This window comes from Strix uralensis, chromosome 6, assembly GCF_047716275.1.
Source record: "Strix uralensis isolate ZFMK-TIS-50842 chromosome 6, bStrUra1, whole genome shotgun sequence".
NCBI lineage: Eukaryota > Metazoa > Chordata > Aves > Strigiformes > Strigidae > Strix > Strix uralensis.
In genome coordinates, this window is record NC_133977.1 from 3,044,844 (window position 1) to 3,069,329 (window position 24,486).

At 44.1% G+C, this 24,486-nt stretch overlaps 1 protein-coding gene across 9 annotated transcripts in view; it reads left to right on the plus strand.

Annotated features, from left to right (window-relative positions):
- Positions 1 to 24,166, plus strand: part of AGAP1 (ArfGAP with GTPase domain, ankyrin repeat and PH domain 1) — a 398,735-nt gene extending 374,569 nt beyond the window's left edge. For all 9 annotated transcript variants that reach the window (XM_074872505.1, XM_074872508.1, XM_074872512.1 and 6 more), the window contains 2 exons: positions 14,670 to 14,925; positions 15,427 to 24,166. In XM_074872505.1, the coding sequence (XP_074728606.1) occupies positions 14,670 to 14,925; positions 15,427 to 15,630 (460 nt within the window). In that variant the 3' untranslated portion in view covers positions 15,631 to 24,166. The remainder of the gene's footprint in view (positions 1 to 14,669; positions 14,926 to 15,426) is intronic.
- The last annotated feature ends 320 nt before the right edge of the window (positions 24,167 to 24,486 follow it).

The window sequence follows — 24,486 nt, forward strand, 5'->3', positions numbered from 1 at the left end:
AGAGCAATGGGGCATCTACATTCTGCAACAGGCACTAGGTTTTCACTAGGATTCACAATATTGTTCAAATACTCAAAAGAAACATATAAGCCAACAGAATGGCAGGAGGTTTTTTTTAACTTAAGCTGCAGTATAAAGCTCATTCAGCTGTTTGTGGAAGATAGTCCAGGAGATAATTGAAGACTTCATCTCTTTCTTGTAGCCTTGTTTTCTTCTGTACAAGCTAGTAATAGCTTTCAGGACTAGCTTGTCTATTAATGATGAGAGAGAGGAAAAAGTCATTTTTATCCTGTAGACTTGAGCAAAACATACTCATTTGCCATCTTCAGCTCTTGAAATAACTGCTCTGGTAGTAAATACAGTGGGCAGGCCCCATGTGATGAGAGTGGCCGGTGTAGGCATGTGTGTAAGATATTTCCCTAGTTCTTGAGAGTGCTGAGGGACTTGAGTCCACCCTAAACTATGAAAGGTGATGAGGAGACTTCTCACAGTCACTTCTCAGCCTGAGGGTGGCTGCTGTATTTCTCTATGAAATGCCAATTCCAGCGGATTCGGGAGAAAATTCTCCATGGAGAGACTGTGAACGTGGGATTTCTTGTGCCTTTATTCGCACTCCAAAAGTCTCCTTGGGGTGGGGGAACGACAGTCTTCTGCTGAGTATTATGATGTTCTTGTGATTTCACAAAGCATCAGCAAAGTAGATACTGAGTCGTGCTGGATCGAGGTTATGATTTGTGTGTCCTCGCATCCCTCAGTTCTTCTGTCCTCTCCTATTTGAGTCAAGTTGCATTTTAAACTAATTTCCCCTTCTAGTAGTAATTATGTGAATACCATTTCCCTTCGCTTGGCATTGTAAAGCAAGCTCTTCGTTTTCAAGGGGAATAAATACTACGTGCAACCGATGGAGTTCTGCAGACCTATTGTAATTAGAGTGTAAGCCTTCTTTTAAAAGGGTGACTGGCAAGGGGAAATTATAAAGACTTGAGACAGTAATTATCAGCCACTGAAAATAGCAAATCAAGCTGTCCATACCAATATCCCAGAGGAAGGTGCCCCAGGAGCTGCGGAGAGGGGTTAAATTAGAGGCGCCTGGGTGCGAGCCCTCTGAGCCACGGAAGGTGCTGATTGTAGTTGTCAGTTTTCTGCTGTTATAAGCTCTCCTGCTATAAATACAACCCAGCCACCCTGGTCTTAAAAGGATCCTTAAACCTTCCTTTTCTCCCCTTCCACTGCTTCAAAAACACAGCGGCTGACAGTCCAAATGTTTGAAATAATTGGATTCTGCATTCTAATTCATCTGTAAAGTATTCGTTGATTAAATTAGCCTAATAGATATTATTTCTTACATGACTGCATAATTTCATCCTGATTGGATCACTATGGCACTAACGAGTCCCCCCATTTACTATTGACTTGAGATTCACAGAAGGCTAGAGATAACTATCATCTTGTTTTCATTTTTTTCTTTCCCAGGCTAAAAGTTAAACTGATTGATACTAAAAGGGCATACAGCCGATGCTCAGGTACAGTTGTATTTTATTCTTCGAGACCAGTGTTAGAAGGAAAAAAATATTGGTTTATATAATCTTGAGCCCTCTTTTATTTACTCAGTGGGTTGTTCTGAAGCAGAAAGATTAACTGACCATTTAAATTCCTTTGGGGGAAAATGGAAATATTTTTAAGTAAAATACGTTTTATTATCTCATCAAAACAGATAGGCGCATTGCAAATGAACCTCATAAGGACTGCACACATTCAGGGAAATGAAAATACTCCTTTAAAGATAATGTTTCAACGAAAGTGGTTTTAGCCTCTATTAGTAAGATTTTTCTTTGAGCTGCAATTTGAGTGTAACCAAGAGAAAAGAAGAGGAAAACAAAATTATATTTAGTTTTCATGCTAAACAAGAGCAGATATTTCTTTCCTAAGTAAGAAGGAGCTACCTTGGAGTCCCACTCAGCTGCTGTAAGGATGACAGGCCCGTGCCCCTCTAGCTCTCCACATGCAACCAAGCACCCAACCCAAGCAGACCTCCTTCTGCAGAGGGTTTTTGTTGGGAAGGGGTTAACAGCACGATTAGCTTTTTCCCCTGCCCCAGTGGCTGGAAACAGCTGGTGGGTTTTGTATAGCGCCGGTGAACTGAGCAGTCGAAAGAAGTTTTTGGCAAACACTCGGCCTGCCCGGGACAAGAAGAGGTGGGTCAACTCAGGAAACCGTTTTCATGAGCAAACGGGGGAAACAATGACCGCTCAGCAGGAACAGAAGGGAGACCCGCTCCCGCTGAATAGCTCCCCCCAAAAAACCCAGCTCAAAAGGAAGAAGGTCCATTCGCTTCTGGGAATCCAATAAATTGTTTCAGGAAGTGAAAGTCTGTCCAGGCTAATGGAGCCGTGATTGACAGGTGGTTCTCATTACGGCGCCCATCAGGGGACAAAGTGAATTCCAATGTTATTTAAGAGGTTAAGTAGAAATAAGATGCAGGTGACAGCCCAAGGCTTGAGGCATCGCGTACTGCTCTTCCTAAGTTGTTTTTTTTTTGTGAAGAGCTTCGGCAAAACTTAAAATGGATGGGGGCAGGGGCAGTTTGGCAAGTAAAATTTGGTCCTGCTGTGACTAAAGATGAGCTTACCTGGCTGCACAGAAGAGGGAGCAGGGAAGTGAAGGTTGCTTTGGTAATTCTCGCATTAGAGGGTTCCTGTTCCTTAAACCCACGTACCATGGATGTTAATCTGTCCAGGAGGTGCAGCAAGGTGAGCTTCTATCAGGGGCTGCCACATCCCGATGCTCTTGGGCATCTCATTGCAGGAGGAGGAGAACAAAGCACCATGAAGGTCTATGGTGGTTTGTCCTTCACGTCACAAGCTCAGAAGATCCCACGACCCTTTTCCTGAGCCCCTGCAAGAACATCCCGTAGTGCTCAGAGCCAAAACAACTGCAATCATACAACGTTTGTCTCCTACTCGTGCTCGTGCTGTGGCAGCTGACGAGAGCAAATCACAAAGCTTTTAGCTCAATCAGCACAAATTTGAAGTAATTTTGAATCGAAATATGCGAAGGCCACCTAGGGTTGGGTCAGGTTTCTGGGTGCGCTTCTCCGAGCTCTGAACCTAGCTTGAGAAGGAAAAGAAAAGGAAAAGGCATTACTGGTGACTGGAGTTGCCTTGTGTTCATGACCAGGAGGCATCTTTGTACCACCATAGGCTACAAAGCTGAAACTAAACTCTGTTTCTAGCCTCGTTCAGCAGAAAGTGAAGGCAAACTTGCTTTGCAAAGCATCCAAATCACGGTGTTGCTTGCATAGACTATAAGCACCAAGATGTGGTTTAACCTGTGACCAGAGGTTTAAAGTAGATCTGTATGTATGTTGAAGATGCTAAACCATGCAGACTATTTATTTCTCTCTGCTTCTGTATTTTTCTTTTCTGAATGCCTAAATCAGCAGTGTCGAGTGTCTTAGCACTTGTAGATGTCACAGGGTGGGAAGCTGAGGGATCCGCTCGGAGTCACAGTATTGATAGAATATTGCATGGTGCATGGTCAGATGCAAGGATGTAATTTAACCAAGAGATTCACGGCTGGCTTGTGAATGACAGTGAAACTCCCAAGTATGATGTGTGTAATAAATCTGGTTCGATGCAGAATTAATGTGGTATTCAAAATGATTATTTACCATTTGAAGTTCAGACGTGACTGTGTACGAGAAGTAAATAGCTGTGCACAAGGCACTGGGGAAGGGCACTTAGAGGGGAGAAGAAAAATACCCACTTGCATTGTTTCACAAGTGCATTCCCGGGTAATACTAATGAGAATTGCACTTTGAATGCAGGATTGATTTGTGATGAGATCAGCTCTAAAGAGTACATTTGTGGAATGATAACCTGATTGGTGGTCCTGCCTCTTGAAGGGCTGAAGGGGTCTAATTGGCATATAACGCACTATAAATTTATTAGCAGCTTCTGCTTTCCCATTGGCAGACCTTCTCCTGCTAACCACCAGGAAATTACCAATTTTCAGGAGTTAGTCACTCAAGTCGCACTGCGTCTGGGTTTTAAAAAGAAGCCTACGTCGTCGCTCTTATAAATCCTGGCTTAGAGCTTGTACGTCAACGGACAGATGGAAATTGGTCACTTCTGCAGTGGACAACTTGAACATCGTGTGTTTACTATTCAACTTCTATCCTCCTTGGCTTGTTCCTCCTTCCCACCTCTTTGCCACAAACCCAAGTTGCACAAAGACCATTAGGAGGTAACTAATCAGTTTGGCAGCCCTTGGGCTGCAGCTGCCACAAACCAGAAATTACAATTTTTTGGCAGTTCATGTTCAGGGCTTTGATGTATCTATTGATACGTTCAGCCCTGGGGCGTATCGGGCAGAAGAGGACATACCCACTATTGGGGGCGGGGGGGGAATAGAAATATTCAGGAGCCGATGTAATTATTTCAGTGACTTTGCTTTTAAGATTGAGTCACAAATTAGAAAATAATATTCACATGTTTCTTCTAATTGGTAACAGATTAAGGATATTTTACCTGTTTTAAATAATTTCCAAATGTGTCCTGAAGAGGGATTTGCAGGGACGCAACTGAAAGAGAGAGGGCACTTACGCACTGAGCATGCTTGGGCAAGAAGCTTTAATTCTTTAATTCTGGCTTTAATTCTGGAACACAGCTTTTAAATCCCTGCACACCTCTCTCTGGAGGTGATCCCGAAGTGGAACTTGCTGTCTCTTTTGGCAGCCGTCTCCGGCGTGGATTTTCTTTGCTGTCAGGTTTTATGTGGGTTTCCCACTGTTAAGCACCAACCGTATGGCTTGTAAATCATAAAAGCCTAAAGGTTTGCAAGTGATTAATAGGCAGAGGTGCGCAATTAGAAATGCCTCAGCAGTACTTGAGCACTCGAGTGTCTTTTGAAAGCTGAGTCCATTTCTAATCTCGCCTTTTGGGGCACATTTGGGCAACCCCAATGTTGTGTGTCCCGTTGTTGAAAATATGCAAACAAAAAAAGCAGCTTTGAGGTTTCATTTCCTAGGTGCAGAGAAACCTCATGAATTTCTGTGTATGTTAACTGCTGAGAATTTCTCAAGTCTTTCTCTTTTTTTAGTCTTAGTTACTCAAGTTAATTCTTCAACTCCTTTGCTTTTTCAGAAATGTGAGCTGATCTACCAACAGCCTTTTTTAAACTAATCATCCTCTGTGGTTTTAGAAGGGCACCAAACACCTGCAGCCCGCTAAAATTGAGGTAGAGGGAAGTGCCATCACTTGCTGAATGGAGAGAATCCCTCAGGAGATCTAACTTGCCAAGAGAGGCATCATTTTTACTAAATAAAAATAGTCATTAAATGGAAGAGTCTGATGACATTAGTGATTTCTGTAGGGTCCTTAGCGTCGGTGAGATGTAAGAGGCAGCCAAAGCAGCTGAAGAAGTAACCGTTAGAGCTGGTGTGGTGGAACAGGCAAAGATGTGTTGGTGGAGAGAGGAAGATGCGTCGGAGAGAAAGAGGAGGGTATGAGATATACTGGAATTGCTGATGAGAAGATGTTGGAAGGGGAGGGGAGCAGAGGGGGTTGCTCCAAAGTCACCAGGGAAGAGTTGGACAGCGTAGAGGTCTCTGTGGCATTTGAAGAACGTGGGTCACAGAAGTGCTGCCCGTGCGGATGGTGCGGCTACTTCCCAGCCGTCTGGATCTTCAGCTGCAGACGTGCCTGCCTTCCACTACTGACTTGTGCAGAGCAAGCATTTGTTTTTATTTGCTTGCTGCTCCAAATGTGTTTTTCTTCACAGTCTATGCTCAAATACAATGTTTATTACTTGTATTTTCTCTTTTATGTCTTAGATAAATTCAGTGTAATGTTGGGGTTGTTTTTTTTTTTTTTCCAAATATTCCAAAGAGTATCATCTTACTGCTTCTGCTGGAATTAAGATAATATTAAAGCCCCCTAAAAAGGCTTTGGTTTTTCCTTGTAAACCAAACTATAGGAGTTATTGACAACAAAGGATCAAAATTGTCAAGAGAATTTTGGAAGGTCTTTGTGAAGCATTGTAATTAGGCTGTCCTCTTCCAGTTCCTGATCCTTGGGTAAAGGGTGCATTCCCATTCTGCAGCCCACAACATATTTTTTCCATTTTGGATCACTGAAGCCACTTTTGTGTGCTAAGCAAGGTCTCATTGGAGATCCCTTTAAATGTCTACGTTGCACGTTTGTCAGCCCTTTGGGTAGACCTCAGAGGGTCTTGTCTCCCCCCTCTTATTATTTGTAAGGCATTGGTGCACTCATAGTTATGCTGCTTCTCTGCTTTACAGCATTATGAGCAGAGGAGAAGCTCCATTTCTCTTCTCTCATCTGTTTATGATGTGATACGTTCCAAAGCAGATCACATCAGCGACTGTTATGGTATCCTTAATGCACTGTGATAGTCGCATCACGGGAGGAGCCGCTGGAAAGCGCATCGCTGATGTACGTCCCTGTTACATGCCACATTACTCAGGGTCTGTGGGAACCTCACTTGGCTACCTCGCTCCGTCTCTCACCTGGCACAGATTATTGAGATTTATGCATTGAAATATTTGTATGTCACTTCCCCCCCTGCCTTTGAACACTGTACAAGAGCTTCCCCTAATATGGATATGAAAGCAGAAGCCTGGTGTGGGGTGAAAATAGCCAGATTTTTAGACATTAATAACCATTTTCTAATAGTTCATCTCTAGGTCTGTTATCTGTTCAAAACTGCATGTCATGTTTTGTGTGAAAATTGATTTCAAATGGAATTTTCATGTTTTTTCCTCAAAAAAACCCAAAAAGGCAAAAAGTATGTAATGCTTTCTTGAGCTATATTTAAAATACTGTTGAATTAAGCATAGCCTTCCTATAGGAGAAAATTAGTGTTAACAAATTGCAGATTAATGGAATCTTCTAACCTGAGTGACTGTATATCAAATTGTAAATTGAAATTTCCAGTCTGTGTTTAGGTAGTGGCACAATGCAGTTTGATTTATACACTTAAGACATCAGGTTAAGTATGGTTACACATGAATAATGAAATGCATTAGATATGTGTTTGCAGTTGCTATTCTCTGCAAATATATATTACTGCAAACACGCAAGAAACAAATATAGTCCTTGGTTTTAGCATTTTCATGCAACTGTCCTAGAGCAGCTTTTGGCTTTTTTTAGGTAATATTTGTAGGATGCTCAAGTGTTGAGGGTTGACCACCCAAGAAGTGGAACCAGTCCATGTATGTATCTAAAACCACACAGTGATAACACACTTATTAGCCTTTTTTTTTGGGTAGCCAGCACAGTGATGTGTTTTGGTTTAAATTTTACATGGATGTTTATATGTTTGTACATCAATACCTAGGTAAAAGGAATTGGAACATGAACTCAATAGTTTCTCTGTTGGTCAGCAGAGGGTGGGTCGAAGGGAGCAGTCATTCACGGCTGTTGTATTCCAGATTCTCATAAGGTCTCTCCTTGCACACATTAGCAGAAACCCATCTTCCTCCAGTGTTCACAGTGCTTTTTTTATTGTTTTCACCAAGTTAAATGTTTAAAATCCTTAGAGTTCACCATTGTTAGGGTTTTTTTTTTTTCCCCCCACATAAATGTTGCTGGCAATGCTGTTTAAAAAAATTCTGGGGCTCTTGGGGTTAGTGGAAAAGTGCAATTTGTGGCATTCTTCAAGCTTTTCGTTAAATCTCTAGGGACTGTTTTCATTTCACATAGTTGCACGGAACAAAAAAAGCTTGGATTTGTATTGAGAAAGGACTTAACCAGCTTGCAGGGCTTACAGTTGTCACACTTACGATCTTTATTCTCAACTTAATAAGCCTTTTCGTAGTATCTGCAGTATTCCCTACCATTGTATGTCACATAGCTTTTGCTTAACTTTATATGGAGTAAACCTCAGGCGTGATATATTTTATCAAGTATACCTTAAAAATTATTAGATTGAGTGTTGTGCAATGAAAACATAAGTTTGCTGTAATTTTATGTGATATATCAGAGCCCACAATTGCAGGATATTTATCTAAAAAGCCTGAAGTCAGTAAACCTTGATGTCTCGGCCAGGCTGGTAATTAATGTTGTGCAGTAATAAATCCTGCGGGTATCTTAACACCTAAGGGAGAGCTGCTGGTTACTCCATGACATCGCAGGCAGGCTAACCTAGAAGTGCAGAAGTAACAGCTATTTTTGAGCCCTACGTAGGGGGATATTGTCAGAAGAGAGGGCAAAGAAAGTAGAGAAGCTCTGCTGAATCCGAATTACAATTATACTGGTAAGCGTCATGCAAGACATGATTAATTTGAGAAGCACATACAGCTTTGCACGTATGAGCGATCTCTGTCTGTCATGCATAGCAGGGCTTTTTTTTCCCCTTAAACACACAGCTATAAAAGGAAAACTGGAAAATGTAGTAGAGCTAACGGTGGAGAAGTTCCTGATCTGTGGGCTTCAGAAAAGAGCTCCCTGACTCTGTGTAAGGGGCTTTGGACATGCTTCTGATGGGAAGCCACCTTTATTTGTGTCTTTTGGGGCTGGCGTTTTGGTTTGGTTGCTTGAATAGGCCTGATGGTAGGAGGAGTAACTTGAATTTGGCATATTTTGACGGCTCTGAATTGTCTCTCTCCGTCTCTCCTCGCTGGTGGACGAAAATTAGCAGGTTTAACAGCAAGTTGAATGCACTCCTCAGCCAAATAACTTCCCCGGCAAAGACAGCAATTAAATCATTTCCAAGGTGGGTTACTATGCTGCTTGCCTGGAGAGCCCTGGTCCAGAGTCCAAGGCAAGACATGGGTTGGCTTATCTGCGGCTTTCTTATAGGGCTGGTCTTCACCCGTCAGGGATGTTTAACTTGTAAGAAGTAATAAGCTTAATAGGTTGACTTTATTTAATTATTAATGATCCCTTTCTGTCCTTACAGCTCATAAAACACCCTGTAGGTTGGCAAAACACTCATAATATTGATCAGGAGCCAGAGAGATATTTATTTCCTCTTTGCCCCAGCGCACATAAATCTTGGTCCTTTTCCTCAGCAGGCGGGATTTACAGTGGCCTGTTTCTTAAAAGCTTTTCGTAATTAAGGAATAAATACCCATCGGTCTTTGTTTGCTGTCTGGAGCCCTCTTGTTTGCCAGGGACCTATATATCCCTGGTGGGCTTGTGCGCCTTCCCCCTTAGCAACGCAGCCGGGGAGAGAAGGCATGCATGCTAGGAAGCAGTCAACTGCTAAGCACTTACTTTGCAATAGAGTGGGGTCTTCTCCTGCAGAGAGAGGAAGCCCCTGTGTTTTCTCAGCATATTGTTCCCAGCTCCTCTTCCATGCCTCTCCTCCCAGTTCCTGCTTTGCTTGGGGCAGGAAGACACTTTGGAAATTCCTTGCTGCTAGCCCTTTCTTCTCGCCTTCTCTCCTTCTCCCCCCTCTGCTAGCCGCAATTAAAAACATCATGAACCTTTCCCAACATTTCAATCCCATCTCCCCCCCACCCCGATGTTTCTCTTTTACCCGTCCCAACATTGCATCGCCACCTCTATCCAAAGCGATGGGGTTTATCAGACGCACGCGGGGTCGTCGCGAAGGAGTTTGTTGAAATGGCAAGCCCCAGCACAGCCGGCTGCCCAGCGCTGGTCATTAGGTGATGCACGCTTCTTGCATGCTGGACCACGAAGCTAATGACACATTCTGGGACTCTCCAGGAGTTTGGGAGGTACAGGGGTTAGATTTACTTCATTTTCTTGGAAGAGACACATTAACCTTGTCATCTGGCCAACAGGAGAGAAAATTTGGCAGGGCTCTTGCTGAGCTGGCCAGGTTACTACTGCATTAAACAGTTGTACTTCAGTGAGCAACCAGAAACGGCAACACACGGGCATGGCACACGCATGGTGACGCTAGAGAGACCATTTAGAGGCCTCCTCAGTTACAGAATTATTTTCTTTAGCAAGAGAGAAGAAAAAATAAAAAATTTCAAGGGCTTTTTAGTGTTGTCGGAGGTGTAGAGGATAAAACTTCACTTCAAAATGCCTGCGCCAAGCTGTTCAGTACTTGTGGTGGTGGGAAATCAATGCTTTGCCATGGTAAATACCTGCTGTCCGTTACGTTTTTAATGCAACCTTTCAAAATTTCATCGAGCCCTTTGACAAACGGTGAGTAATTCTAGATAACGAGCAAGTGACACAACATATTTGTTATCCTTGTTATCGCTTTGGTAAGAACAAGGTTGCTCTTGCGCTGGAGCTGTTGAATTTTGATGGCAAGTTCTCAGGCTCTCCATCCGCATGCCGTTGCCTACACAATCAGTTCTGAGTTGCCATATGAACACAGCTTTTATTTCCACCCTGCACATCCTTTTTGCGTTTGCCTTTCGTGCCTCTCCACCGAGTATATGCGAGGGACAAGTGGAGTTGAAAGCAGAGGTGAACGGAAGCGAGGAGTAGAACGGAGAGTTGATACCAGCGGTACGAGTCTCCTCCTCTCATTTGTTGAGTGTAAAACCTCACACGTTTAACTGAGGTGGGAGAGCCACGTGATGCGCTCTGCGGGGCTGAGCTGTGTAGGATGTGGGCTCCTAAATGAGCATCTCTGGTGCAAACCCATAAGTGGGGAATGCAGTGTAGCTCCTGGAGCGAAGCTGTGCTCTGAGCAAATCTGCTTTTTATATTCTCTCACGCTACCTAGTTAGCCCTCCCCCCTTACAGTGCCCGATATTTATGTTTCCAGATAATAATGATGTGATGTGGCTGGCGGAGTAATTTAAATAATTGGACATTATCTTGAGAAGCAAGCACCTAATTAGATCAAAATAAACTGAGAACTGAAATTTTCATCTGTTTCTAATAACCCTTTACCTATGTACAGTATCGCTGCCATGGCAGAGATGTCATTATTCACACCACTGTGTGTACTTAAAGCTCACTAGTGATGAAGGAGCTTGGTGGTATTTTTTGGCCAAGGCTTAGTGGCTCGTTCCTCTCCTGGTACCGCAGAGTATTTTGCAGTCTTACTCTGTTGTATTTGGCCCTTGTATAACCAGTGAGGTTTGAAGTTTGTATCAGCAGTCTGGGTTTGAATGCATAGCTTCAGGGAAGGTCTGATCATCTAACTATATTTTTTCTTTCTCTTAAGTTTAGCAAGGAGTTTATAATCTATTAATTCCTTTGTGCATATGCATTGAAAAAATAGCAGCTAGCATGAGTGCTGAAGAAAAGAGAAGTCATTTTAGTACATACGAGGAAGAGGCAGATCACATATTCTCCAGCATTAGGTATCATCGGGACCATCTGAGCGCGTGAGGGTGTTGCCTCTCTGGCACACTGGCTTTAATCTGGTCCTGAGGAAAGAACTCTGCTGGATTTTAGAAGTTCAGTAAAAGAGTCTTGTTTTGGCTTTGACAACTACAGCTGAAAGTCTCTGGTGTTGAGAGGGTTGTTCAGAGTGGAAGTTACCGGGATTACAGCTAAGGGAAGAAAACGAGGGAAATATTTACTAGCCGATGTATGTTTCGTTTATTTTTAGGGGTTGGTTTGGTGTCTTTCTCCTGATTAGTTGCTCTTCCTCACATTTCCTCGTACTCTTATTCAGTTGATTTATTTAAAGGTATGTCAGTGCTGGCTGAAATGAAGCACTGTGCCTCCTCTTCCTGCTTATTGCTGACCGCTCCAATAATTCATTTTTTAGCTCATTAGCTAACAGGGGATGTGAACAGTGGTCCTCCAGGGAACTGCAGTGAGGTTAAGTGATCTACTGCTGACAACTCTGCTCTTGGACTGGCCTTCCTTGGGGGAAATGAAACCTCAACCAAGACAAGCTGTGGATCCCAGAAGTGAAATTGGGGCATCAGAGCAACAATTACAGTATTTATGTCTTGTTGTCAGGATTTCCGAGATGAATGCGAGCTGCAGAGCTGAAGCTGTCTTCCAGGGAAGTCCCCAGGACTTCCCGTTCAAAAAGCAATGGTTTGTGCCAGGGATGTAGGGAGGATGTCTGTGGACATTGGTTTTCTAGATACTCATTCAAAAACAGTACTGTCCCACCCTGACACTCCCCTGTCCGTGAGGCGTGGGTGATCCCTCTGTGATAAAGTTTCATTTTCTACCAGAAAATCCAAATGACATACCTTTCTTGAGCCCAGTTTGTACAGTTGAATAAGATCTAAATCTCATTCGATAGCCGATGTCAGTGACATGCTGCCCCCAAATGTCAGAGGCTTTCAAAACACCTTTAGGTTCTTTTGTAGTGTTTGCTGTGTTCCCACCACAACCCTTAATGTGACTCCAAAGGTAGAATTGGGCCTTAATGAATTGAGTCTTTGGGTGCCCTGTGTGGTCAAGAAAAATTAGGCAGGCTTTCTGAAAAGGGAAACTGAAGTGAGGTAAAATGACCACGTGCGAAGGTTGAATTTTTAGGTGAGCGTAGCCGAGTGGCACAGCCCGCTGCTGGCTGCAGGGTCCTGCTCGGGCCAGCCACGCCAGTGAGCATCTCCTGAGGGGCCCGATGCCTCCCTGCCTGCTCCCCGGCTCTGCATCACATCTCCTCTGGTTGAGGGATGAACCCTGACCGGAGCATACAGTCAGCACTAATGCAGAGCAGTTACGGGTTACGTGATCATTCTGCAGGAGAGTGCCTTAAGGAAGGACCGTTTGCATCCTCTCCATCACTAATGCAGATTGCAGCATGTTCCCCATCCTGTTAGATTTATTTTTAAAGGGGTTTTCTGGTCTTTTCCCAGCCTTTTGAGACAATAGGATAAACCTGGGCAGGACTGGGTTGTTGGTGTCTATCCTGCTCTCTTGCAGCCTTCCAAGAGCAGCAGGATGGCCTTTGCACTGCTCCCGTGCTCTGAAAGCCTCCGCCTGAACTCAGCATTTATTGTCTCTATTTCAGTACATATCATAGCATCCCTATTACAGTTTAAGGTGAATTGCGATTAGAAGTGGGAGACTTGTGTAAAACAGCTTGTTTTCTAAACGGACTTCTCTTCAAGCCATGGTGATCACAGCTCTGACAGGAGCCAAAACTTACCATCACTCAAGAGATGGTCTGGGAGAGAGGTGGGATTCATTTGCAGACCCTATACATATTTTTATATATATATATATATATAAAAACATATGAGAGCTTTACTAAACATTCTTGAAGATACATTAGATGGTTACTGGGCTTAGAAGTGTTGCACTGTTGCAAGAATGCCCATTTTATTGTAAATAATTGCATGTATGTTACTTTATTCTCCTCATTACATTGGTTTTGGTTTTTTACCTTAAAAAAATACAAACACAACATGAGTTAAGGATGCAATAGTAACAAAAGTCCTTTTCTTCCTCCTCTCCATCTGGAATACCTGAAATGATACTCTGTTTATCAGATCCTGCCATCAAAGGTTAATTTGCTGCTCCTCAAATGTTTGGGGTTTTTTTTGGTGTGTCTTTTAGCTTGCAGGAGACATTCAAAGGTTTGATTTAAACGAAGCACTCTTTGTGTTAATTTTCTGTTTGCACTTTTTCTCTGAAAAAAAAGCCCTGGACCTGTTTGTAAGGTAAATTGTGGTGGGGTAGAGAAGCAGATGCTTTGGGAACTGATGTGCCTGAAAGCATCCCAGGGAGGTCAAAGCAAGGTCACTCCACATGTACCAGGAAATGATGCAAAGCTAATCCAGATTTACTGTTGGAAGGATCTGTTTACATAAGTATTTAAAAACAGATTAGGGCTAACCTGACACTAGATTACTGGGAGTAGTGTAAACACGGCTGAAAGGCATAAACAGAGCTTTGCCTTTTGTACTCCAGAGGAGAAGATCTGTCACCAGTAACAAGTTGCCTGGCTTAGGTGATATATATGGTTTTCACAGGCTGAACAGATTACCTGAGGTACCTCTAAATGGGACTTTGTCTAGGGCTAGATCTCTTAGATCATATAATTGTATGGTAATTTTTTTAATGGAGAGTTGAGGGACTTGTTTGTAATCCTTGTTCTCCTGTAACTTGATAGCATCCAGAAAGCTTTTGATAGTTCTTTGACATATCAGGAGGAAATGGTGCTTCAAAGTATTGTTTTGGTGGTTTGCATTTTGGAAAAACAAACAGGGGAACCGTCCATAGGCCCTTTGCATTGGAAACGTTACTCAGTTTGTAGAAGGAAAAAGCACCGCTGCAAGCAAGGCTGTGTCTTTCAGGGCTTGCTTTCCTGTCTGAAATGCAAGCCCAGGTGCTTGGTTACTTCTGGTCTTAGATACAGAAATTTGGTGCATTTTCTGTAACGTATTTTGCAGCACAACCTTAATGTGGAACCAGGCTGCTTGTTTTGTCTTTGGTCTTCATGATGGTGAGGGCTCTTGCACTGACCTCTTGCCAGCCCTCAGGGCAGCCCAGGGTTTTTTAAGACCTCCTGGCTGTTGTGATCTTACAACCCCGTAGGCAACAGCACCCACTGAGGGGGATCTTGGACACTGCAATAATATGGCTCAGTCATGATGAGATGGATGACACAAATGTTGCTGCAAATACAAGGTTTGGATGAACTATTTCTAGGAGGGCTTTCTTGCCAAAAATTTGAAGGTGGAATAGTTTTCTTGTTGGTTAACTGCTGTTTGCTAGCGTGCTGGTAGCTGAAATGCCACCGTTTAGAGGCAGCGAAGCCAGGTTAGAATGACCTGTCTCCTTTGGCTTCTCTAGGGAAGAAAAAGAGCGCTGGATACGTGCGAAATATGAGCAGAAGCTCTTCCTTGCCCCGCTGCAGTGCCTGGAGCTTTCTCTGGGCCAGCATCTCCTGAGGGCTACAGCTGAGGAGGATTTGCGGACGGTCATCCTGCTCCTTGCCCACGGGACTCGGGAAGAGGTGAATGAGACCTGCGGAGACGGTGATGGGCGCACTGCCCTCCACTTGGCGTGCAGGAAAGGAAACGTGGTGTTAGTGCAGCTCTTGATTTGGGTAAGTACTTGGTGTCCAGGGGAGGGGGCTGGCTGGGGTGGCTTTCGCTTGGCTGTGTCCCTCAGCAGGACCTCCCAGACCTGCTATTTGAGGGTTTCACAGCGAGTGTGCTGGTCTCCTGAATGTGGATGTTCCTCCCTGCACGCTCTCAAAAGACAGCACCGTGCTAAAAAAGTCTGCCTCTGCCTGCATCTTGATGGAGAGTAAAGGAGAGCATAGGAAATGAGGAAGGAGAGATTCCCCTAGCACCTGTTTGAAACACCACTGCAGCAGATTTTGCTCTGCATGTGAGACTGTGTCCCTGTAGAAACCTTTACGTATGTGACCGAGTGCTGCTGTGCTCACATTGTCAGGCTGGTATCCTGCCCGCTCCCTCTTCTCCCTCTCCTACCTCTCCCCATCCTCACGTAAATTCAAACCTATCTGTCCCGAATCTGCTCCCTCCGTTTCAAAGCTCTGTTGGCACCGCAGCTCCCAATGACCCATCTCTCCTTTCCGTAGTACGGCGTCGATGTGATGGCGCGCGATGCCCACGGAAACACGGCCTTGGCCTACGCCCGGCAGGCCTCCAGCCAGGAGTGCATTGACGTTCTCCTCCAGTACGGCTGCCCCGACGAGCGCTTCGTCCTCATGGCCACTCCAAACTTGTCCAGGAAGAACAATAACCGGAACAACAGCAGCGGAAGGATGCCCACCATCATCTGAGGAGCTCACCCGTGTATTCGCTGACCTGAATTACATCCGCAGCCTCATATTCCTCCATCCCCATCACAGCTCTGCTCTGTGAGTCTGGTAACTCTCCTTTTCCCTTTTCCCTTCGGTACATCCCTGTCCCATCCGGAAATGGCGCGTCTGGAGAGCGCGAGGGGATGAGAAGGAGCAAAAGGGGCTGCAGAGGAAGCAGTTGTTTCAGTGACAGCTCTCGAATGATGGAAACAAGCAGGCGAGAGCACGTGGGTTGAGCAGGACACACCGCGCGTGGCACCGGGACCATGGGAGAGCAGTCGTCTCCGGGGGGGGGACGCAGGCTCCCCGAGCGTGGAGGGAAGGGGCGGAGGGAGAGGCAAGCGAGAGGAGAAGGAAGGAGAGATGGTGACTTTCCGTAACTGACAGTTAAGCACATCAGTACATTTCACCTCTACCAAACGCGACGCCTGGATTTCATTCTCTTCTCTGAAGAGCTTGACGGCATAAATCAGAAGCAAGCACAGAGTTTGTCAGGTTTGAAGCTCCTATGATGGTATGTGTCAAATCAGTTGTAGCTAATCTGTCCGGGGAGAATACTGGCTTCATTACACTTGTATAGTTGAGTTCTTCCAGCATTACCGCTGTTTAATAGAACATGATTAGTCATCACGGAGAAAAAAGCATATTAGCTGAGGAGGTAGTTACATGGCACGCTTCGGTGATTGCTTGGATGTGATTGCAATATTCTTAGAAGCATCATATTATCTCAGACATGTTCTTTCAAGCCCTTGGAGCCCTCCTTTCTAAATTCACTGTCATAATTTAGTATCTGTTTAATTTTTCAGTCCAAAGAGAGGAAATGAGTTGCTGAGTGTTATTTGACTGCAGTCTCCTTGGTGTAAAAACAAAATGGAAAAAATAAATAAGAGTAACTATGAAACACAAAAAGGAATAATGAATACCGCTAAGGAAAAACATTTCAAGTACGTTTAGTGAAATTAATAAACGCATTAAAGGCTAATATTTTTTCAGTCAGCAGAAATAGGTTCTGTCATTTTGCCAAGGTAAATGTGTTGAGTTTTTGGTCACTCCTGTGATGCATTGCCTAACTTATACAGATTTTTGTATTGTGTCTCTAGATTATATGTATGTAAAATCTATTTGAATAAAAAAAATAAATATGCATTGATTTTTTTTTTTTGTACAGAAAATGACATCTCTGTTAATTTATAAACTATAATGGATGTGAACTTAAATAATGTGCAACTAGTTAGGATCTGTGGGATGCAGATCATTGTACATTGGAAATATTCCCAGCAGTGAACTCTTGTTTCCATTGCAAGCCTTTGAGGAATGTATCAGAAGGAGATTATGGCACGTTTGGCATGAAAAAAAAAAAGTGTACAAGACCTTTTAGAAAGGAAAAAGAGGCTGTTTCTAAGCGCTGTAAATACATTTTACTCCAGAAGTCACAAAGCTTTCACAAGCCAAGACAAAAAGCCCTAGTCTGGCTGTGGGAAGATCAGATTTGATTAAGTTCAGAATTGATAGCCTTCACCACGGCGGGCAGGGCATGGCTGCGCTTGACTCCCAACTTGGCTGCTTTCTGGAAGAAAAATGGCTTGTGAAAGTAGCCTGGACAGTTCATTTGAATTCCAAGTTTTTATACTTGATTTGATTATTTTGGTATTACCGGGCAGATCCCAGCTTTTCCTATTTTCCACGAAGTAGGATTCTGGCACTGGGAAGCAGGCTGTACGGTTTTTGGCAGGCAGCAAAGTGATTTTTTTAAGTGGCATATGGCAATGTGAAGAGGGGGGAAGGGTATATCACGGAGAAAGTTGAAAACTCAACTGAATTGGATGGCAGAGGAGCAATTATGTGAAGGCAGTGAGGTGCACACAGCATAGTAATTTGCAAATCTACCTGCTCGTATGTATTTCCCCAGCCTTCAGTGGTGTTCTTCCTTGGGGCTCTGGATTTCATTTGGCATACAAATGGGAGGAGCGTAGCAATTGCTAAATAAACTATATGTGGACAAAATGTGAAGGAAAAAATGTGATCTGGGTATTTTAAGGGGGGAAAAAAAAAAAACAGAAAATTACGGGTTTGGTGTAAAATCATCAGATTTTGGCAGAAGAGCGAGCCTCAAGGTGGAAGCACGAGAATATTGACTAGATTTTCCTATTTGGTGGTGTTCTCATTTTGTACTTTGTTACTGTATAGACCTTTGACTATTCAGGGGGGAAATCTTTCTTCAACCAGCCTAGGCTGGCTGCATCAGAGTAAGGCTACAGCTGATTCTCTTCATACTGGGATAATTTTATTTTATTTTTTTTAATCGAGGAAGGGTGTCTGTTATAATTGCTATTTTCCCATCATTCCCATGCAGCTCCCTGATCTTTGGTACTTACGGGTGGTCCTTCAGCGACGGGACAACCCACCTAACGTGCAGCTTAAGGGGATGCTGTGAAGCCCACTGTGTCTTGGTGCTCATGAGCTTTACACCTCTACGGGGGGACGCAGCAGGGGTTCAGGAATCGCGGCTCGTGGTCCCAGAGGTGCTATAGCTGCCTGCTGTTCCCCTGGGAGCAGCAAGGGCATTTGTATCCGAAAACCAAGTCCGATGTTTCAAATACATGGTAGGCAGATTTGCCACCGTTAAGTTCTCAATGCATGTTCCATTTCTGAGGTGTTTTTTTCCTAATTGAATATATTTTCTGTGCATAATTTAATGGTCTCTTTGGGCCACCTTCCTCTTATAAAGGTGAGAGTGATGTTTGAGAAACAAACAAGGCAACCAGGCTGTCACGCAGATTTCAGGTAGAAGAATTCTACACTCCTTTCATAAAAATTTTCTGAAGGCAAACATCAAAAAAGCACAGAATGTTTTTAGGAGAGGAAATTCCACTGTATTAAGGGAAACTGATATATGCAGGCTAACCAACTAATAGCCTCGTACTTTAGTTAAGCAGTAACACAGTTGCTTTTAACCTAAACGTAGGTTTTTTTCCTTTGGAGGTGTAAGCGTTGGCAGTGCCTATGTTGAAGTGGCAGAGGACTAGGTGATGACTTCCCCCGGATGGGGGTCTGCAGGGAGGATGCCCAGTTGTGCATGCAGCGGTGATCCCTTCAAAAGACAGAAGATCACCCAGCGCCATCTCTCCCAAGTCAGGAGAGACCTTCTCTGGCACTACAGCTGGTGGTGCTCCAGCCGCAGGAGAACAGACCAAGGGGCTGTGCCTCATGGGGTGCTGCCTACAGCATCCCTTGCTCAGACGGGTTTGGTTGGATGGCACCTCCTAAGCTAGTGGGACAGGCCACCTGGCAAGGAACTCAGGCCAGCAGAGACTCCATCCCCTCCTTGCGTGGTGAAGGAGAGGAGGGGAAACCCCTTCCCACCACAGCTGAGAGCGAGCATGAAGGAAGTTCTCCGTGGCTGGAGCCCGGCGGGGCTTGGCTTTTTGAGCTCTGCGTGCTCTTCAGGGGATGTGTTTGCACTTTGCAAAGGATGTTATTGAAGTTCTCCAGGTGCGGAAAGAGGCAGCATATACCGACACTTGGAGAACCTGCAGGAATCATTCCCCTTCCTTTCACGCCGTTAACCCATCCGTTTTCCGTTCTTCATCTCGTGTTTAGCCCCTCTCGTTGCTTTTATGGAACCCACTTGCCAGGCTGTTTACGCCCTTTGAGCATGTTATGAGCAAATTAAAAACAAATTGAGATCCAGTCAATAAGAAATCCCAGCAGAAACATGTTAGCTAAAGCTATTTTCTCCAAAAGTGGAGTCGACGGCTGTGGTTTCCATTGCGTCCCCCATTTAACCCTTTTAATCATCCCAGATACCTTTAAATCCCCCTTCCTCTGCACTTTATCCACGACGACTAAAACACTAAAAGCGAGTCAGCCATTGCTATTAACATCAGCACTTTCCTTCTGTTTATTTTAAACTAATTGCTGTTGAATGGTGGAGATGAGCCGGATGTGTCGCATCCGGCCTCTGAACCTTGATATTCCGGGAGTTGAAGGGGATTTACTTCTCCTCGCTATTTATGAAGAAATAAGATCTAACCTTGGGAAAATTCAGGGTCCTGCCAGTGCAGAGATTTGGCCAAGGGCTCCCATTACCAGATTTCTGATTTCGTTGCTGGAAGGGAGCGGAAGAAAAGCTATTTTTGGAGAACCTTGGTATATTCTGAGCTCGATGCTGCTCAGAAAGCCAGGTGAGAGCTCCTGGAAGGTAGAGAGGATTTTTAAGCATTTGGGCATAGTGTATAATAACTGTGTAGACATTAATATTGTTTAATTTGATGTCTTTTCCCCGATTCCTTAAATTATGTGTGTTAGTGCAAAAAAAGCTTTAGCTGCACTTGGAGATTTCCCCTGGCCAGAGGAAGCTGAGTAACGTAGGGAGAGGACTAGAGGTGGGAATGCAGATACGGGCTTAGAAATGATCTCCGGCACTGTAATGTAGTATAATTAGATTATATGGGGTTTGGATAGCTTCATCTTTTATATTTGTATGGAGATCGGGAAAAATGAAGTAATTTGTAGTTTCTAGTATAAAGTAGTAATAGTGGAGAGAAGCACAGATTTCACAAGGGGGTCCCAAAGGGGCCCTTTCCAAACGTCTCGGGGAGCCACGTTTGCACCTTAACAGGGAACAAATGGTCATTTGGTGGCTGGAGGGACTCAAGGTAAAGGAGGACAGCGTTGGGGACCAAACTTGGGGCAGCTTGGCTTGGATAGGAGGCAACTTGCCCATCTGCATCTCATCGTCAAGCATCTTCGTTTCCCCTCCAGTGGCTGCTACAGCGATGCGTACATGGGATCTCTGGCTGTTAGTCTTGGATCCTCAGTTCAACATCTCCTTCCATTCTTGGTGATTTGTGGGTAAAATTTATGACATAGAAAAATGTTTTTGGATGTTCTTGTGTTTGCTGCATAGTAGAAAAAAAACCTGCTACAGATGATAGTTCTTTTCAAGGTACAAAAACACTAAACTACCCCAAATTAAAAAGTACTGCAATGAGTTTTGACTTACTAAATTCTAAGCTGCAAGAAGAAGGTTGGTTTGAATGGTTTTATTAGAAAATAATCTCCTGTTTGAAAAAATATAGAGGTAATAGAGCAAAATAGCCAAAGCTGTAGGTAGGTAGATTTGTTGTATTATGATATTATAGGTTTTGTTTTGTTGTTTAGCGTGGGCCAGTTTTTAAAGTACATATTGGGTGATCTCATCTCATGACAGTTTACCTTGAGTTGACTGAATCTGTCACACGTTTTATAGGGAGGTTCAAAGGGTTTTGGCCAAGATTTTCAGGAGCTGTGAATAGTTCATGTTTTGAGAGAAGAATTGCATGATTTCTGAAAATAAAAGGTTGTTTTGGTGGGGTGTTTTGTTGTTTGTTTATTTTTTTAAAGCCATCTTAAGCCCCAGATCACGAGATGTGCTTCTGGTCATCTTGGCCCCCGTGTTTCATTTCAGGTGACAGCAATATGTGGGTGAATTAACTCCCATCGTTTACTACCGTTCCCTGAATGTTCGGGGGGACTTTTGCTTGTAGGCGGATGAAATAAAAATGTCTTTGTGCATTTCAGCAGTTTTAGCTTCTTCATCTCTATATGTCTGCCTGTCTCCCAAATCCCTGTGGCATATTCAAGCAGTAGCGGTCAGTTCTGTTGACAGGCAGAGCTTCAGCTTTCTCTTGGCCATGAACTTTCTGGATGTGTGTTTAGCTTCCAGTACTAAGGATTGACTATTTTGCAGTGCTTCAGAGCTAGTAATTTTTACCTGTGTGTTATGTACTAAACATGAAGGGGGGTGGGGGGGGTGGGAATGCTTACAGAGGTCTAATGGCATGCGTTTGGGATGACCATGTTGCTTGCTGGCAGTGAATGCACCATCAGCTCTTTTGTGTATGCCCCGTTTTCCAGAACCGATTGGTGTTTTTTTGTTTCTGAGAACTGAAGTAGCTGAAAACACTTCCCTGGTCCTCTTGAATTAGAAGGTACGGGGAGTAAGACCCCTCACAGCAGGCAACTTGATAGTGTCTGATCTGTGCTGAAGGCAAACCCCAAGCTCACGCAGGACCGAGGAAGGGTTTTGGTGCTGAAGGTGGGTTGTTATTTGGCAACTAGTTCCCAGACCTGGGGATTGAGCTGAGTTGAATAAGTGGATGAAGTGCAGCCAAGGTAGTTTGAGTCCTAAGGTGAAGGCAGTGTATCACATGGAGGTCATTAACGACACGTGCTTTGCGTTCGGTGTGCATATGTGTGCTTATATACGCATATATGCTCTACATACCGCTATTAGTGGTGGAAATGTACGCGCGCGCATTTACACATTAATCAAAATCTATAGCTAGAGCCAGGTTTTCAGTTAGATGTTTCTAGACGGGCGAGTTTCCCAGTTTGACGAAGACCAGCCATTTCCAAGAGCGCAAGAGGCAGGCGCAGGATGGGGGACACGTGCTTGAGGGATGGAGAGATGCAGGAACATGAGGTACAGGCTTACTGTGGCTCTTGGGAGCCATCAGACGCTCAGGACTCGCACAGGCGCCTGCCTCGGAGGTTTTAAAAATCCAGCTTCTTCAGAAAGCAGCACTCAACTTGAGAAAACCTTTAACTTGGCCACTGGGACTGAAGTTAGCCCCCTTGCTTGAGAGAAGAAATCCCAGCTCGCCAGCCCTGGGGGTGTTATCATGGGAAGCACCAGGGAAGGAGATTCCAAAGGTGAAAAGGACAGAGGACTTGCTGCTCAGAGGCCCTTTTTTATGTAAATTTGCTTGAAATGCAGCTTACTGGCTGAATTTAAGTGCAGGACCAGTGGGCTGCCCTCCGGTAGCTGATTCAGTGATGCTTTGGGTCCTGCTGCTGTTTGTGGGGCTAATTTGTTGGGATTAATGATGGTGAGATGTTTCTGAAGAGCATTCTCCAGGTGGGTCCTTCCTCAAGAGCAGCTCCTCATCCGCCCCTCCATGTGTTCTTGGCCATTAAGCTCTGGCCCCAGAATTTTGTCATGAGGGAGCCACAGACCTCAGCTAAAGCGCTGAGGCTTTGCAGATACCGAGTAGTCCAGGAAAACTTGGCCAAAACTTGCTTACACCGTTTCCACCCTTGCTTTCGGTTTATAGTCCTATCGGGGGAAGTCAATAGGGAGAGGGTGAGAAAGGTGTTTGCAGGAGCTAGGCAAGGTGTGGTAGGAAACACGGCTGGGTGTGCAGAAATGGTGGGAGGATCTTTCATTTCCCCTTCTGGCGCCTGTGACAAAGGAATTACTTTGAAATGCTGTCGAAAACCCCTCCAGGCATTTTTTCCAATGTATCCAGGGATTCAGCTGGATTCTCCATTGAATCTGCTGAGCTCATTTTGCCAATCCATGGGGAAAATAGGGTGTATTCACCCTCTGAAGGGGAATTTCCTTTCCTCCGTGGGAATACCAGCTTTCCAGGGGACTGCACGCTTTCGGTCCAGCTCGCTGTTACTATTCAAATGTCAAGAGCATCTTTCACTTGTCGGCAGCTTGCGTAGGTGGGTGCACAAACTGAAGGGGTGTTTGGGAGAGGAGTGTCTTTTAAAACACCAGGGACTTGCTTTGTGTAACAGTTGCCTTTGGACTCTGGTTTGGGATTGCCGGGGGCCTGATTCTGCAGCTCCTGCTGCCTTAAACCTCTTGACTTCAGTAGGATTTGAGCGTATCCCAAATATTTTGCCCAAGTCCAAGGCAAAACAGGTTCAAGGCGGCAGAGTTGGGTGCGGATGGGCTGTATCGTGACCTCTCTGAAGCCAGAGTTTGGCCCCTAGCTTCAGCAGGGTGGTGATTTGAGGTTCAATCTAGCCGGCACCTTTATTTTGGGAAGCACCGTCGGCACTGCTTGGGAAGCAGATGTGTAAGCTGTTTTTTTTTCTTTATTCCTCAATACCCTGTGACCACCTGCAAAAGCTAGGTTTTACGTTTGGTCGCATTTAGCCCCAGAGTCTTTCAGTTTTTCTGCTTTGTGATGTTTGTCTTTCTGGTTGGGATGGGGAGAAGGGGAGCCCAGGTGAGTAGGGACACCTGAGACCTCTGCTTGGGCTAGAGGCAGCAGACACCTGGCACGTGGCAGGCTTTCTAGCAAGTTTTGGGTGGTTTATTTTCTGTTTCTGTAAATAGTAATGTATAAATGATGACAAGACAGTGTGGAAATTATTAAAAAAAAAAAGAATACGTCTTTTGTTGTTGTTTTTATATTACCTCATTCAGCAAGTTTGTTTTACAATGACTCAATGATGCTTTATTTATATTGTTTGTACTGTAATTAAACCGATTGACAAACATTTCACTTTGCTTGTTGTTTCATATGATTTTGGTTTGATTAAGTATGCCAGTTTGTATTATGTTTCCCCTTCCTCTCTCTCCGTGTTGAGATTTTTGTGTCAGCTGTACAGTATTCTGAATAATTAAAAGAAAAAATAAATAAAAAAGGAAAAAAAAAGTTGTAAAGTACTGCAGAGAGAGGCTGCTATATTGTATAGGTCTCTTTCTAATAAAGACAAGAAAACTTGTTCGTCACAGCTTGCTTCTTTGCTTGAGTCTTCATTGCCATGTTATTGAGATACACCTGCCCTGGCCCCACTTTCTTCTCGTATTAATGATGAGATACTGTCACTCTTTGCCAGTAATAAAGATGAAGTATTATCCGAGACCTGGGATGTCAGAAGAGCCGGTAATGGTGCAAATTGATAAATTAAAAAGCAATAAGTCAACCGGACCGTAATGGTGTATATCTAAGAGTTCTGAAAGTGCTTATGAACTGAATGACAGATCTCCCAGCAAAAATATGCGAGCTTTCATTAAAAACAGTTATTCTCCGCGAGGAAGAGAGAGTAGTA